The sequence below is a fragment of the Quercus lobata genome, chromosome 1 (genome assembly GCF_001633185.2).
Source record: "Quercus lobata isolate SW786 chromosome 1, ValleyOak3.0 Primary Assembly, whole genome shotgun sequence".
Classification (NCBI taxonomy): Eukaryota; Viridiplantae; Streptophyta; class Magnoliopsida; order Fagales; family Fagaceae; genus Quercus; species Quercus lobata.
Genome location: NC_044904.1, coordinates 21,365,293 through 21,384,078, shown reverse-complemented (window position 1 = coordinate 21,384,078; position 18,786 = coordinate 21,365,293). Strand labels below are relative to the sequence as shown.

Here is an 18,786-nt window from a genome sequence, read left to right as displayed (position 1 = left end):
AAGCCATCCATGACTGCCTGGCGTCATGCAATACGACTTACACGGGTGTTCACCTAACACAACTCATCACTAAGAGTGTCTAGGCGAGCATCCATGCGCTGAAACTGCGCCATGATGTCCCCGAGAGTCACACCGCTCGTAGAGGAAGAGGGAGCGGATATGGATGGAGCTGAGGAGTGGGAGGAGCTGCTGACTCGGACCACCTCGAGCGAAATTATGCCTCGCTCTGTTTAACGGTAGCAGCATCTATAGCACCCATAACCGAGAAGTGGTCAAACAAGGGAAAAAGAACAAAAAATGGCATAAAATTCTCATGATAGCCGAAGGGAAGATGAGCTTGTCACGGGTCGTCGAATCCTTATACATTTCTATGATAAAAAGAATTAAATGAGAAGGAAAGTCTATACTAAGGTGCTCAAGAAGGGAAAACAAAAATCAAGCACGGGACTCTGTGATAGAGCTATAGTGAGATAGGGGATGAAGGACAAAAGTCATAACCATGTTTAAAAATCAAGGGCCTTTAGCAAAGCCCAAACAGTAAGTGATTTGACGCTTACCCCAATCAGAAGGGCGCTTACAGAAAGCATAAATAAGCTCATCTTTAGACATTATCTTAAGATGATCATAGCCGAGATAGTCAAGATGCTCTACCCTGGGGACACGGAGCACATCGAAGACAATCTCCGGTGTGACAACAATGCGCGTACCGAACGTGAGTAATGAAGTAAGGTACTGAAAGATCAAATTCATGATTGTTGGAGTAAAACTTCTAGATCAACACGGATGGACATGTGACCAGGACGTCACACAGTGATTCCCATTTCCTACTGTGAATGACAGTGGGAAGGCCAGTGTCGGAGAAGTCCGACAAAATGACTTGGCGTTCAGAATGAATGCCTCGTCGAGAAAAGTTCTCAAAGAAGTCTGATTTGGCATTCTCATCACGGAACTGGACGTGTGAGGGAGTAGGATCAGAAGAAGTGGATGCCCCAGAACGAAGAGGGTTCTAGGACAGAGTAGATTTACGTTTGGGTGCCATAGAAGTAGACTAACGCAAACAGAAGAGAGAGAGGGAGAAAGAAACAATCAGAAAAGTCCCAAGAATTTCAAATATATCAAAATATATTGAATAGAGAGTACGTATGCATGGGAATGCATGAACATGTGACATACAAAAGAAATTGCATCATAGGCTTAGCCTAATCCAATCCTACCAGCACACAATCAGTTTAACATATATAACACACATCTAAATGCATGAAAATATAGTTACAATGCACATGAGATGCAATGCATGAAGTTTTAAGATCATATAAGCATAACCCAACCCAAAAATTTCACCAAAACTTCATCAATTTCGAAAAACCCCAAATTAAAAAAAAAAAAAAAATCCCAAAATCTAGGTCAGAATGCATGAACATGTATGATGAAAGATAAGAAAAGAGATCATACCTATGAAAATGCAAGCAAACGATCAAGGAATGAGTAGGGAAGATGAAGTGGTTGAGTTGAGAGTGTTTGAGAGTGAGAGAGATGAGAAACTGTCGAGAGAGATCGAAGAAGTAAGATTAGAAATCGTGAAGCGCATATATATAGAAACTTTATAAAGCTCGATCAATCGAGATTTATCGAGGATCTGTCAAGCTTTAAAATGCATCTCCTAACTGTCAAGCCAGCTATCGAGAATATATCGGGGGTCAAACAATAGAATTCTTCATAAAGAAACTCGATGGATCGAGGTAGCTATTGAGGAGCTATCGTGGGGACAGAAAGTTTCTCGATCAATACACCTAGCTATCGAGAGGTGTCAAGATTGCGATAACAAGCAACTGAAGAGCTCGATAGATAGGCTGTGTATCGAGAGGTGTTGAGGAGCTGTCGAGATTGCTTAAAAACAATTTTTCAAGAAGAGAAAAACACAGATATAAATGCAATCAATCATGCAACTCAACCAAGGATCCAAACAACATTTTGATCTCTCAAAAACATCTTTCAACAAAAGAATGTTAAGCACAACGATCCCAAAACACACACACACACACACACAACAAGTCTAACCAGTTTTATATTTCAAAAAAAGTTAAGATAGTTTAGTGAGCATACATTAACACATGTAAACCTTATGATGACCAAATCACATTGTACCTGCACATGTATCAAAAGTAGCAAAAGATATTGCGTGTTGTGTGTGAAAAAACATTGCAAGATTGCATAAGTGTCTACATGTTAGGATGATTTGAGATATGAGAAAATTAGTTTAACTTTTACACAATCATAACTGTTTGATGGGGACTATCACCTTCGAGATACATCCTATAACTCCCACATCTCCTAAAATACATGCTTGCAATCATATATAAAGCATTTTATTCTTTTTGCTTTTTATTTTCTTTGCATATTTTTCTTTTTAAGCATATTATGCATGGGAATATAAAAAAGAGAAAAGAAATACCCAATTATGTTAAGCATTTGACATTCCACTTTTGCGCCGAAGCATACAAATGTCATTTCATGATTGGCAGGCAATAGTGGTGAGATGATTATTTATGCATTTCTCTTAGGATTTTCTAGTCCTTGCCATCAAAAAGAGTGATATGAGTATTAAGTATAAGAGATTACTTAATCTTACTCATCGCACACACGAGCCACAAAGCTCACTTGCTTAGTTGTGCATAGAGATGCTCATCTAAGCTATAAAAGATACACAGTTTAGAAAACTTTGTTTCAATGGCCATTCAAGGTACACAAGTATCAATGTATACAAATACACACTGTTTTTGTATTTTTCAATTATTTTTATTTTTATTTTTATGTGAAAAACAAAAATAAACCAAAATTGAAAAGAAAACAAACAAAAACACATTAAACAAAAACAAAGCAACGCATAAAACTAAACTGACTCAAAACAATAAAGCAAAACACATAAGTAACGCAAACAAAAACAAGAAAGAGAGAGAGAGAAAGTGACAGAATCACTTGGAGCCCTTTTCCTTCCACACCTTGAAAGAGCCTTTCGTTTGAGTGAACCCTTGAACCGGCGGTGAAGGGGAAGAGTTGAAACCGTTTAAGTTAGAAAGGAACATAAGAGCTTTAAGAAGATCTCCAAGAGGAGCAAAAAAGGATATCAGTTGTTTCTAATCTCCCGATGTGATCATGTTGTTGCTCTTTTGAGTGGCTAACCACTTGTAGCAATTAGGTCGAGTATGTCTAGCTGCTCCACAGTGATGGCAGAAATGTTGCTTTTTCTGTTTTGTCTTTTGAGAGTTTCCCTTCTTAGCCCTAGGGTTTTTAATTTCTTTCTTAACCTGCTTAGGGGGTGCTTCTAAGATAGATTTACCCTTATCTAAGTTCTCACTAGCTAATTCATTTTTAATAACATTGTTCTCAGTTTCAATATTATTAGCAAGAGGAACAAAAATAGTGGTACTAGTAGAAGTAATACTAGGAGAAGAGAAATCATACCCTAAACCGGTTCGATCGGAGGCAAATTTCTGAAGATTGAGCATCTCATCTAACTTAGCGCTTGAAGTCCTTTCTAGTTGAGCTCTGACTTGGAACAGTTCTACCTCAAGCTTCTTGGTTTTCTCAGCCAAGACGTTATTCTCAAACCTCAGTGCTCCAATAGTCTGATTTGCTTCATTAGACTTTATAGAGATTTCTTCTCGCTTAAGCTCCACATCACTAAGCTTCTTAGTGGCTAACTTATACATCTTCTCATGTTGTTCTGAGACCTTGTATAACTTTGCATAGGCTGTGTGGATGTCATCTTGTTCATCCATCTTCTCAAACTTGGACTCCACCAATTCCTCTTCTTTATCCACATCTTCAACAATCCCCTTAGTAGGATTGACAGTGGCAGTGAAGGCATTTAGAATTCCGTTATCCTCATTGTCGGAATCATCCTCAGGCTCGGTGTCACTCAATGTAACAGCAAGTGCCTTACTTTTCCCAATGGTCTTGAGATATGCGGGGCACTCTTGTTTCATGTGACCGAAACCTTGACAACCAAAGCATTTTGGTCCTGAGGGAACAGTGTACTGATCGCTATCCCTAGCATCCTTTTTTCCTTTGTCTTGGCTTTTGAACTGAGAAGAATTAGATTGCCTATGGTCCTTGTCGAAGCCCTTCCCATTTGCATTCTTCATGAATTTCTTGAATTGCTTAGTGATGTAGGACTTCATCGTTTGAAGACTCATCCATGTCACTACTCTTGGCCTTCAGTGCCATGCTTTTGCTCTTGCTCAATTTCCCGATCCTTGTCAAACCTAACTCATAGGTCTGCAAATTTCCAACTAGCTCAGTCAAAGGAATTTTGTCGATGTCCTTTGATTCCTTAATAGCAGTGATTTTGGCATGAAATCTCTCAGGTAGAGATCTGAGTACCTTTTTCACAATCTTGGGTTCAGGAATGGTTTCCCTAAGATTGAAAGCTGAGTTCACTATGTCCTTGAGCTTGGCATAGAACTCATCGAATGACTTATCCTCCTCCATCTTGATTTCTTCAAAGCTAGTAGTGAGCCTCTGAAATTTTGAATCTTTGACAGCCTTGGTTCCCTCATAAGTTTTCTAGAGGATGGTCCATGCTTCCTTTGTAGTTTCAATTGAGGATATCTTCTTGAACTCCTCATTCGTAACTGCACTAAATAGAGCATTCGATACCCTATTGTTGAAGTTTGCCGCCTTGATCTTAGCATCATCCCAGTCGCCCGGTGCTTTTGTAGGCTTGGTCCAACCTATCTCCATAGCTTGCCACACATTTTCGTCTAATGACTGCAAGAAAGCTCTTATGCATATTTTCCAGTATGCATAGTTAGTGCCATCAAATAAAGGAGGTATAATAAGTGACTGTCCTCTATCCATGACGAACAGGGGTCAATAGATCATACAACAAAGATTAACCCTAATCAAAGTGTGCCTGCTCTGATATCACTTAATAAGCCATAAAATGTATTGACCCCTTGTGATAAATTAATTGATTAATTAGCCAAATTTATTAATTAATCAAATTAACATGCAAAGTACGTGGTAGCACAAACAAATCACCAATTGACTAAAGTATGTAGCGAAAATTAAATTGGCACGGTGATTTGTTTACGAATTGGGAAAACCTACACGGCAAAAACCCCACCGGATGATTTTAAGGTTACCACTCCCAAGAATCCACTATTATCAAAACAAGCGGTTACAAGTAAAGGAATCCCAATCCCTTATACCAACCTACAGTTGAACACTTACCCCAATACCCAATTGGACTTGTTCTGTAGTGACAATCTCTCATTTCAATGCATAGCTCCCAGTACGTGACTAACCAATTGCGCGGATCCCAGTATGCGACTTCAATCACCAACTAGAGAAGGTTGTTGGCTGCAAAGTTCTTCAGATCATGAAGTTGCTTGGTTACAAAACCCTGTGGTGTACAAACACAACAACTTCTTTGAAAACTAGGTTTTCGGTCACACTTCTTCACTCTTGTGAGATTTGCTCTTTTGTAATTGTACGTAACCTTTTACAGCCCTTAAAATAATCCTTATATATGTTTAGGGTTGTGAGAAAAGGAAGCCCAAACATACAATCACAGATTGGATGAAAAACAGACCAGAAATTTTGAGTTTCATAAACCTCGACAGATACTTTATCTGTCGAGTTGCGTAGAGCCATGGGCTAGAATAGCTCTTTAAGGCTCGCTAGATGCCAGCTATCGAGTTTTAATGAACAACACTTTTCACACTTGAATCTTGGACAAACTTGCATGACTTTAACACATGAATTTGAAACCTTATTTCTTGAAGTATTAAACACATCCTAGATCTACCCAAATACAAGTAAAGTGCGTTTTGTTAAAGGATTAGCCAATTACATAAAATAGTGACATATGTTCCTAACATGTGAAACACATATGTCCTAACAGATGCTTAATTAAGAGAAACCTTCTTTTTTTTTGCCCAAAGAGACTAAAAAGGTTATGAATATTAAATTTTTAACCTCAAATTAATCATGGTGTGAGATCTTATTTATATTGAACTTTGGTGGCATATTGTTAGGGATCATTACTTAATTTTTAGCAATTGTGGAGTTTTTACAATAAATTTTGGATCTTAAAGCAGAATATCATGATTAATAGTTATTACTTATTAGTTTCCTTGCTTATATGGATGAAAACCTGGAGATGCCTCAATCGCCAATTGTTTTGGCAATATTTAATTATGTATTTAGTGCGATTAGCAAATTTGGCTAGGTTTGTAAACACAAAATTTCCCAATTGTAGAAAATCAAAAAATTGAAAAGAAATATGGTTTGCAAATATAAATTTGTATTGATGAATAATGAGTACTGTGGGGCCCGAAATCTGAGGTCCCGACCCACTTTGTATTCAGGGCCCAAAACCCAGGCCGAGGAGCCCTACTGCCGAGGACGTATGATGAAAGCCCCTCAAAGGCCCAAGGACGTGGCCGAGGATGATCTCATGTTCAACACCTCACGAAGCGCTTGAAGAAAAGGACAAACTCAGTACAAGAGCAGGACAAGGGAGAAAGCTGCCAACACCGCAATGTGGAGCCCTGCGTCTGATAAGCCCATATTCCAGACCATGCTATTCAACTTTTCTCAACCACTCTGACGTATGGATTGATAGGACGAGTCAATACCCCAAAAAGGGCAAAACTGACACGTAAACAAAAAACGGGAAGTAAACACGGGTATAAAAGAGGAAGGGAGCTAGGGGAGAAAGGGGAGGAAAAAAGATCCTACAAAAAGAAGAATGGGAAGAATGTGATGCTCCTCGGACTTAGTCCGAGGACTCAAACCCTCCGAGCTACACCGATGTGAAGCCTAGCTATCCTGGCCAAACCTACCTTCGAATGAGCTTCCATGAAAATCATGACTAAACCGCCGTCCAACGTCCAAGGTCCAGCCTTTCTAGCCCACTCTCTATGAATTATATTGTTCGGGCCTTTTTACATACGAGCCCAATGTCACTCTTGGGTCGTTGAATAATTGTGTCCTTACAAGTACAATCTCTGTTTCAATTCTTTTACAAAAGAATACCCTCTGATTCTATCTTCTTTGAACTTGACTCGAACAAGAGATCTTCTTGACTTTGGTTGGAAGATGGATTGAATGGTCTTCACAACAAATGGCTAGCTTTGAGCTTATTAGAGATTTATTGTTCTTCAAGTCTTCGAATATGAAGGATCTAGGGTTGAAGTTCTTCAGGGTTTTAGAGGCTTGATTCGTTGAGCTTCAAAGATTTGGGTTTGTTGAGGTTTATGAAGGCTTTTTAGATTAATTCCAATAGAACTTCAAAGGATTCAAATAAGAGATCTTCTTGACTTTGGTTGGAAGATGGATTGAACGGTCTTCTCAATGAATCTCTAGCCTTGAGCTTGTTAGAGATTTGTTGTTCTTCAAGCCCTTTGATGTTCTTCAAAGATGCATCAAGTTCTTCAAAGATTCTTGAGACAGAATTTCTCCAGAGCTTGGACCCCTTGAAAAATTGGTCTTTAAAATGAGAGGGGATGTCCTTTATTTATAGTGATTTCAGAGAATAAGCTCCACTTTGAATTGATATGCTTGAAAGTATGTAGTAGACTTTTGATATGTCCAAATTCTTCTTAGAGATAATTATCTCTATTTATCTATTTTGATAAAGATCACATTTTGATAAAGATAATAATCAACAAAGATAAATAATTATCTCTATTTAATTTATTTATTTTAATAAAGATAATTATCTATCAATTTTGAATAGAAAATTTATCTTTATTTTATTTATTTATTTATTATAATAAAGATAATTATCCATAAATTTTGAATAGGAAATTTATTTTTATTTTGTGGCCCAAATGAGATGTGACGAATTTTGATATGCCAATGTGATGTCAATTTGGATGACACATGTCATCATCTAATTTGATTAATTTAATGACATTAATTTAGAATTTGCCACTAAATTTTGATGTGGCATTTTATAATTGGCTTAAAATTTTGCCTCCTACAAGGTTTTACTAGGTCAAATCAACCTAAGTAAAAATCATGATCACCATTATGGCTAGACATCGTTGTCATTACTGGCCACCAATAACCCATTGTTGTTGTCATCATCGGTCATCTGCCATTTTCGTTCCCCCACCGCCACCATTGATGGGAACTTTTGTTGCAACTAAATGCTAGAAAATCATTTTTCTTGTCACAGTAATATTATAGAAAAAAATCATTTTTTACTAAAAATATTTTAGGTAGGAAAACATTTTATGCCGAAACAAATTACGGAGTCTCAAGCCTTGTTCTTTTACCTTCAATAATCTTCACAATATATTTAAAAGTGTTTTTTAATTTTTTTTTTTTTTAACAAACAAGGGTGTCTAAACCTTTTCGAGTATGTGATTATTCTCTCGGGCGTATGTAATTTTATCATCCCACATGCACCAAGTTATTACTGAGAGGAAACCTAGTAGTATTTTTTTTTTTTAAAGACTATATAATTCTACTTTTATTAATATTACCTGTAGTGTGTAGTGTGAATTAAGTAATCTTAGAAACGGTCTAGGATAAAAGTTACTATATCTACTTTTTAATAGGTTTGATACAATACACAATTTTAAATAATAAAAATGCAATTATTAAGATTTATTTATTAATTTATTGTGTTGAAAACGTAGGCTGTATAATTGAATTACATTAAATCCTTTAGTCTTCCTCTCTCTTTTAAAAGGAGTGAGCACTGAGCTCTAATTGAAATGTTAAATATTGGCATAGAAGCAAATACAGATTTTACATCAGAAGTCTTTTTCATGGGTAGGACATTAGAGAAAAATGGTGATACTTGCCACTTAGAGCATTTCCATAAGCTTTTTCATAAAAAATGCCATTTTGACACATTAAAAGCCTACTTTATCATTTTACCACATCATTTTACAATACACCATTCATCACATGTTCTATTCTTCAATTTCATACATTAAAATAATATATACAACACATTAAAATAATATATTAACACAATACTCAGCCAATATACAAAAACACAAACAGTGGCCATGGCCACTACCCAATGACCAACCACCGCCACAACTAGTAGCCACAAACCAAATAAACCACAACCAAATACCCAACAACTCAAAACAAACCAAATAAATTCCAGCCAAATACCCACAACAAATCCATGACCACAACTGCAACAAATCCACAACCAAATTAACCACAACTCAAACGGGTAAGAAAGGTAGAGAGATCCAGCAGTGGTGGCTTTCTTTGTCGGCGGTGGTGGCTTTAGATCGGTGGTAGTGGTTAAGATTGGCTTTGCGTCGTGGCTAAGATGCGCATCAGACAAGCGGTGACTACAACCTCAAGCCGTGGCTGAGATGGGTTCAAACGGAGGCGATGGTGGTGACGATGGAGTTTTCAAACCAGAGGTGATGGCGGTGGCTTGATTGGTGAGGGAGGTAGAGAAGAGAGAAGGGAAGATCCACAACGCTGCCGTACCGTTGATTTGAGGCTGAGGGCTGGGAATCTGATCTGAAGAAGAAAGAGAGAGAGAACACCTGATAGTAGAGAGAGAGAACACGGGTTGGGAGAGAGATTTATGAGAAGAGAGAGAAAAAGTCTGAATATAAAATTGAGAGGAGAGAGAAAAGATGAATAAAATATTATTTTCTGGGTTTGACATTTGTGTTTGTACCGTTCCATATTTGTAACGGTACTGTTCACGTGTGCCAAATATTTTGCCATTTGAAACACCTGCTGTGAGGTGTCTTTTGGTGTTTGGTGTGCCAAATGCCAAATATTTGGCATTTGGAACACCTGATGGTAATGCTTTAGCTGTCTATATAGCTCGTAGGCAATTTGGATATAATGCAGCTTATAGGTAAGACTTAAGAGTCAAATATATACTATAATTGGTTTCATTGCACATCATCTACTTTACAAGTTTATAAATTTTTTGGGTTAATTCCACTAACTCTCCTTGAGATTTGGGTTAACACCAATCAAGTCTAAGAAAATTCAAAATCGACCAACTTAGTCCCTAATCCCAACTTAGTCCATACACACTGTTAACTCTCCATTAGTCAATTTTTCTGGTGAAAATGGCCAAATACCACCATTTTCAGAAATTTGTTGCAATTAAGCACTGTTTCGGAATTAAATGGGAATGTACCACTTTTTATGTACTTGAGCTCACTAAAGTCAAGTTCTAAATAGTACTTGAGTTTAATAAACTTGAGTTCCTAGTTTCATTCCACCATGGTGTTGCTGACCTGGAATTTGTGCAATTAAAAAAAATAATGTGGTACTCGAGCTTGATAAACTCGAGTTCCATGCATTACAATACTCGAGCATACCAAACTCGAGTTCTTTGTAAATAAAATGCTTATTTTTTTTTTCTACGATACTCGAGCTCACCAAGCTCAAGTTTGTTGAAATATGGAACTCGAGCTTGGTAAACTCGAGTTCCTTATAACTTTTTTTTTTGGATAATCGACAAATAAACATAAACATAAAAATAAGTAGTTTTCTTTATTTTTTTTTTTTTTTTTTTTTTTTTTTTTTTTTTTTTATATATTTAAATAGAAGCATTGTAAAAGAAAAATTCTCTATATTTTACAATGCTTCTATTTAAATAAATAAAACATAACAAACTACTTATTTTTATGTTTATTTTTATTTGTCGATTATCCAAAAAAAAAAAAAAAAGTTATAAGGAACTCGAGTTTACCAAGCTCGAGTTCCATATTACAACAAACTCGAGCTTGGTGAGCTCGATATCATAGAAAAAAAATAATGGGCATTTTATTTACAAAGAACTCGAGCCTAGTATGCTCGAGTATTGTGTTGCATGGAACTCGAGTTTACCAAGCTTGAGTACCACATTATTTTTTTTAATTGCACAAATTCCAAGTCAGCAACGCCACGATGGAATGAAACTAGGAACTCGAGTTTACTAAACTTGAGTACCGTTTAGAACTCAAGTTTAGTGAGCTCAAGTACATAAAAAGTGGTACATTCCCATTTAGTTCCGAAACAGTGCTTAATTGCTACAAATTTTTGAAAATGGTGGAATTTAGCCATTTTCACCCAATTTTTCTCCTCTCTCTCTCTCTCTCTCTCTCTCTCTCTCTCTCTCTCTCTCTCTCTCTCTCTCTCTCGGAGAAACCATACACACTCTTTCTAACCTCAAATCCACGGCAACCACCACCATAGCCAACTAACAACTTCAAAGAAACCCATACCAAAACTCAACCAAACTCATAGCAACAAAACTAAAATCCTCCAACAAAACCCAAACCAAAAAACCCAAAAAAAAAAAAAAAAAAATTAAAGCAAACCTACCACTACAGTAAACCCACCACCACCATAACAAAACCCACAACCACCCCACAGGAAATCCACCACCAACAAAAACCCAAAAGAAACCCATAACAAAACTCAATGAAATCCATAGTAACAACCAAAATCTGGTAGCGAAACCCAAAAAAAACTTACAACGACCACTACCACAGTAAAACCACCACCACCACCACCACTATAATGAAACCCACAACCACCAAACAACAAATCCACCACAAACCAAAACCCACCTCTGGTGATCCACAGCCACCCCATAAACCAAATCCACAACAAAACCCAAATCCAAAAAAAAACCCAAAAAACCCATAAAGAAAAAAGGTAATTATGTTGCTACTTTGCATTTGGTAGCTGAGAAAATCAAAGAGAAAAGCCATAGAAAAAGCCTCATGTCCTCCATGAAGTGTTTGGTAGCCGAGAAAACCAAAAGAAAAAAAGGTAATTACTTGCTACTTTGCATTTGGTAGCCGAGAAAATCAAAGAGAAAAGCCATAGAAAAAGCCTCATCTCCTCCATGTAGTGTTTGGTAACTGAGAAAACCAAAAGAAAAAGATCCTTAAAAATCAAGTCATTTTCTCCTCCACAAAGAAACCCAGGAAAGCCTAATCACACCAGCCAAAGTCCTAACTCCACCATAAAATTTCCGTAAACCACCAAGCAAACATCAAACTCTTGATACCCATGTCAGCCAAACCCAAATCCAATCCTGCCACATCTCTATACCAAAATAGAGAGATGAGAGAGAAAGCAGATTCATCATCCATCATTGGCAAGATTCAGACAACCAAAAGTAAAGAAAATTGAGAGAGAAAGAGAGTGTTAGATGAGATTGTGATAAAGAAAAGAGAAAGAGAGAGTACGGTGTGAAGTTAGATTTGGAGAGAGCAAAAATTGAGAGAGTATGGTGAGATTAGGAAAAAGAAAAGAGGAGAGAAAGAGGGGAGAGAGAGTCAGACTTTGTTATTAATGGATGTTAACACCATTTGTGTTGAAGGATTAAATTGGCCATTTTTAACCAGTTGTGAATGTGTTTGGTATTTTCTTAAACTTCGGGGTAGTTTAGTGTAATTTACCCAATTTTTTTTTAATATAATAATTTGATAGTTATAATGAGAGGAAGAATTTAAATATATTTTGAATTTTTTTGTTGGAGACACTAAATTATATCCATCCGTTGAATTACGTACTAAGATTTTGGAGTTATAAGTTATATCTTGTCCAAAAATATTAGGGACAATTTTACTTTAAATATTTAAAAAAAAAAAAAAAACTTGTTTTTAACTTTGCTTGGACATTACAACCTACGTACTAGGCAATACAATTATAGCCATTCTTCTCTTAAATAAAAAATAAAAAAAATTACAGGCACTTCATTAGCATACTTGATTCACTAATTTTAAGTAATTTAGTTAGCTAGCTAATGTAGTAATGTAACAACAAAGGTGGAATTCCTATTTATATTGGAACAAATAGTTTTTCCAAACTTCATCAATTTAATTGTTTTTAAAACAATATTAGTGAATACTATAAGTATCCCACTCAAGCTTGCCTCATCATTTGGTGAAGCATTATTAAATTTATATTATATAGCAGGGATGGAGCTATTCTTGGACCTGGGGGGGTAGTGCCCCCCCCCCCTCCCCCAGATTTTCAAAAAAAAAAAAAGTATATATATAATATATATATTTGTTTCAATAAAATTGCACTTTGTCCCCCTTAAAAATATTATTGCTATTTTTAAATGCTATAAAAAAATATTAGCCCAACAACAAAAATAAAGCCCAAACAACACCCCAAAACAAAAAAAAAAAAAAAGCAAAAAAAAAAAAAAAAATTTCAAAGCCGGTTCTAATTAGATATCTACTGAGCCTAGGAGTAGGAAACACCCAACTTACCTCACACATATAATAAAAGGGAAAAAAAGAGGGGATTTCTAAGCCATTCAATAAAAGAAAAAAGGAAAAAAAGAAGAAGGAAAACCTAACTTACGGTTAAACACAGAGGACAGGAATTCGGCAGCCAGCAGCAAAAGCAAAGGTATCCCTCTCAAGCCTCATCTCATATTGAATCCTTGTTTGGGATGACTTACTTTTAATAATGTGTTGACACTTGACACTGTGACTTGTAAAGAAAACTTAAAAGAGAGCACAGAGCAACTAAGCAAGTGTAGGGATCGGAGAGTCAGCCAGTCAGGAATGTTGGGGCTCGGGAGCCTGGGATGGAGAGACTCAAAGACAGAATATACTAGAGAGAAAGAGCTATAAGAGAGCTTAGAGAGGTAAAAATCTGATCCAAGACCCATCTTTGTCTCTAGCGGTTTAGCCCATAATTTATATTCTTTTATAAATGAAAAAGTTGCATCTGACAAACACAACACCACACGCAACAGTCACATTTATTACCATTGATATTTTGTAATTTTTTTTTTTTTTTTTGTGTGTAGTTTTGTCTTTAGCAATAGTAAATAGCTGTGATTTTTTGTGATATTTTTTATAGTTTTGTCTTTTAGTGTTTTTGTCTATTAGTTAGTGTTTTTTAAAACATTAAACTTGGATAAAAAATTAAAGAGATTATTTGTAACTTTAAAATTTATTCGTTAGTTGTTGAATGTTTGTGTGCATAGTGTTTGTCTATTGTGTGTAATGATTGTAGATTATTGACCATATAATAACATAATAATTTCAAATTATATTTTATTTGTAGATTATAAAAAAGTCAACTACCATATTTGATTTTTTCAAAAGAAAAGTTTCAAATGATTTAGAAGCTAATACTAGTGGTGCAACATTGCCAACCACTAATGTTGAGGAAAATCTTGATGTCCCAATTGAGAAAAATCTCGACGTCCCAATTGAGGAAAATTCTAATGTCCCAATTGAGGAAAATCTCAACGTCCTAATTGAGGAAAATCCTGATGAACCTATTGAGAAAAATTCTCAAACAAAATTTCAAAAGGTTGATATGAGTTCGTTGCAATTAGAACCTGATCCTGGATTGCGTAGACAAATATATACTTATCATGTTGATCAACGAGATGAGATCCGGCAACTTAAGTTGGGTCCATACCAGCCTCGTTTTAAAAAATTTTAAAAATCTAAGAAGGGTTGAAGCTTTCAAGGTTCTTAATATGAAGATGATTGCTTTAAGTCATGGCTTGAATATTCTCCTAAAAAAGATGCTGCTTTTTGTCTTCCATGCTTTCTCTTTCATAAGCCAACCGGGCATGACGGACAAAATGCATTCACAGTTAACGAATTTAAGAGTTGGAAGAAACTTAGAAATGGTGAAAGTTGTTCTTTTAGTTTTCATATGGGGAAAGATCTTAACTCCACTCATAGAATTGCCCATAAAGCGTGTCTAGATTTGATGAACTAGTCTCAACACATAGACAGGGTAGTGAGCAATTTCACTTCAGAACAAATTGCAAATAATCGAGTATGATTGAAGGCTTCAATTGATATTGTTCGACATCTTGCCTTGCAAGCTATTGCTTTTAGAGGTCGAAATGAAAGCTCTACTTCAACTAATCGGGGAAACTTTCTTATGACATTGGATTTGATGGTGGGCTATAATAATAATATTGTTGAAATAATGGCAAAAGCTCCAAAAAATGCCACCTACACATCACCTCAGATTCAAAAAGAAATTCTACATGTTATTTCAACCAAAGTGAATGAGGCAATTAGGGAAGAAATTGGTGATGCAAAGTTTTGCATATTGGTTGATGAAGCTCGAGATGAGTCCATGAAAGAGCAAATGGTTGTGGTTTTAACATATGTTGATACAAATGGCTTTGTGCGAGAACGATTTTATGGGATTGTTCATGTTGTTGACACTACAACAGTAACCCTTAAAAAGGAGATATATTATTTGTTCTCTAATTATTGCTTAGATATCCAAAACATTCGGGGGCAAGGATATGATGGTGCAAGTAATATGCGGGGTGAGTGGAATGGATTACAAGCTTTGATTTTGAATGATTGTCCATATGCTTACTACATTCATTGTTTTGCACATCGCTTACAATTGGCATTAGTAGGAGCATCAAAAGCAGTTGTCCCTTTTAATAGATTTTTCACTAAATTGATTTTGGTTATCAATAATATTCGTGCTTCGTGCAAACGTATTGAGCGATTAAAAATTGCTAGAGCTTCTGACATTGCATATTTGATTGATATTGAAGAGCTTGAGACTGGGAAAGGACTTAATCAGATGGTCGCTTTACAGTGACCTGGAGATACTCGTTGGGGTTCGCATTATAAATTGGTTTCTAACTTGATAATGTTGTTTAGTCCAACATGTGAAGTTCTACTGAAAATTATGGATAAAGGAAATTCTTCACAAAAAGTAGAAGCAGAGTCCGCTTATGAGGTATTAATTTCATTTAAATTTGTCTTCATCTTGCATTTTGTTAATGAAACTATGGGGATCACGGATAAACTTTGTCAAGCTTTGCAAAACCAATTGCAAGACATTTTAAATGCTACACATTTAGTTTCATCCACTAAAAAACTTATTCAACAATTTAGAGATGAGAAATGGGATGACTTACTAGCTACTGTGATATCATTTTGTAAGGAATGTGGTTTAGATGTCCCTGATACGAATGCTTGTTATGTTGCAAGATTTGGTCAATCTTGTCTTCAACAAGAGGACTTTAGAAATGAGCATTATTATAAAGTAGATATTTTTAATGCAAGAATAGATTCTCAATTACAGGAACTAAATCATCAGTTTAGTGAGCATGCCATGGAGTTACTTACGCTTAGCTCAGCTCTAGACCCTCGAGAGGCATATGAATCTGTTAGAGTCAGTGATATTTGTTTATTGGTAGATAATTTTTATCCAATAGACTTCACAGCTAATGAAAAGAATGATTTGAAAAAGGAACTTGATCTTTATAAGTATGATGTAGTTCAGCATTCAGGGTTCAAGAATTTGAAAAATATTTCAGAATATTGCCAATGGATGGTGAGAACTAGAAAATCAGAATACTATCAACTTATTTCTAGAGTGGTCAAGCTTGTGCTTACTCTTCCCGTTTCTACTGCAACTACAGAGTGAGCATTTTCAGCTATGAATGTCATCAAAACTGACATTCGCAACAAAATGGAAGATGAGTTTTTAAAAGACGCTATGATGTTATTCATTGAAAGGGACATTGCTGCAACAATTAGTACGGATTCAATCATAGATGATTTCGAAGATTTAAAAAGACGGCGAGTTCCATTGTCATAAATAACTGCATTGTAATATCTTAAAAAACAATAATTTTGTGTATTTTTCTTTGCTGATGGTTTATTAAATGAATGTTTTTTTGGAGTTTCAATTTTTTTTTTTTTTTTTTGGTTTATACTTCTGTGCCCCTAACTCCAAATCCTGACTCCATTCCTCTAATATAGATCATTATCAATCGCATAAACCCTAGCTACTCTGCTCCTATATAAATGGCTTAAATTTTTCCTTCCTCCAAGATACAGTTACATAACAGTTTACAAACTATTTCTGGTAAGTAGTTTTTCTATATTGGTCCCCAAATAGTTAAATATTATTATATTAAAACTTCTTTTTAACCATTTATTCTTTGTTGGTTTGTTTAGCAAAACAATTTTGCAAGCATGCTTGTTCTCTGATCACTTGCATGAAATTAAAATTTTCTTTTCCTCTTATGCCTGAATTTTCTTTTTGTTTGGTTCTATAAAAACAGCAAATACTACAAAAGCTCAAGAATGAGGTTTCGAGCATTTTCCCTTGTCCTGATGATGGTGAGCTCTTGCTTGGCTGCAGAAAAAAAGACTTTATCGGCCAAAATGAATATGGAAGCTCAAAAGCCGCTTTTTGATAATGAAAAAGTTGACGTTGGGTATGGTGGAGGCACTGTGAATAATCATCATTACATTCTTATGGAGGATTTCAATAACAACAACAATGGTGGCGGCGGTAACAGTGGGAATGGCAATGGGTAAAAAGACTGTTAAGCATTTTAATCGATGGATGATACTTATTTAGTGTGTTGTAAATCAAGTGGCAGTATCATGATAACATGATATGGGTTTACCTTTGGATTTGTGACTTTATAGTATCACTAAATATTACTATATATATGCATAATAATGTTTTATGTGTGGTAATAATCTTGGTTATGTGGTATGAGGCAATCGCTTTTAGCTAGCCGTAACATTCCTACGGATGTGACAAGTTGCCATATAAAATTCTAATTCTTCAATCGCCAACAAAGAAATGAAGAAAATTTAATCGGCACTTCAGCCCATAATTGCCCAATTTCGAAATTTTGAACTTGTTTATGATTTGCACTCTTATCTAAACGACTTAGGAGATAAGATTGAGTTGGATAGCTTTGAGATGAGAGAGTTTGAATAAAATTCAAAGACCTTGAACCTCCCCATCTATAAATTAAATAATGAGAATCAATTAGAAAAGGAAGTGGGATTATGGATCACAAAATTTTCCACCTTTACAAGACCAATCATTCATCAGCCAAACACCCCCAATCACCATAAGCGGACAAATAATCCAAAATGTGTAATTGTTCTTCTCCAAGATTTGCAATCATCAAAATTTCAGAGAATTCCTCATTAAGACCATAGTCAAATCCTTAAGATGATTTATTCTTGAAGGCATTCAAATGTATATAATCATCAAAACCCAAAGATATTGAGTTACATTCATCAAGCGTGGTTGCCAAAATTGGGAGTCGGATTGTAGGATCTACGATCATACTTGCCAAATCGACTCGGATCGTGCATTTTTTAGGATTGATAGGATTGTGTGGGATTGATAGGATCCTACGATCTTGCTAAAAGCCCAAATTTGATTTGCGTTTGCTTTAAAAAAGAAGTCCTATCAATCCAATGGATAGAAATGATCCAATATACCTTATACTAAAAAAAAAAAAAAAAACTCACTTTAAATTAAAAACTTATTCCCTAAACCCCTAAAATCAACTTGACGGCATTGAGTTCATTATTCCCTTTCCAAGTTTACATTAATTTACATGATATTGTTGTTATTTCATTATTCAACAATTCAATCTAACATTATTTGTTTATACTTTGTAGTCTCTATTATGTCACATAAGGAGTAGGCATCGATAAAAGATTTTATTTTATTTTTTTGGTAGATTTTGAATGCTTACATGGTTAAATATAGTTGTTTCATTAGTATAGAGTATAGATATGGATGTAGGTCATGCAACAATTCATGTATAAAGATGACTATCAATACATAAATTTTTGTTTTTGTTTTTTTTTTATGGTTGAATTCATACTTTATGAGATTATTCAACATACAAAGTCACTATCATTTTGTTTTTTTAATTTCCCCCCTCAAAAACTAGGATATTATGATCCATGATCCAATCCTACAATCCACGATCCCACTAACCTCCCATGATCTTATGTAGGATCCCGACCTTGACAACCTAAA

The 18,786-nt window shown here is 35.5% G+C and overlaps 1 protein-coding gene across 1 annotated transcript; it reads left to right on the top strand.

The window, feature by feature from the left end:
* Positions 1-15,762: 15,762 nt before the first annotated feature.
* On the top strand, positions 15,763-17,306 carry LOC115950748. The gene is made up of 2 exons (XM_031067989.1): positions 15,763-16,400; positions 17,048-17,306. Exons 1-2 carry the CDS (start codon positions 15,763-15,765, stop codon positions 17,304-17,306), a joined length of 897 nt encoding a protein of 298 aa, XP_030923849.1.
* The last annotated feature ends 1,480 nt before the right edge of the window (positions 17,307-18,786 follow it).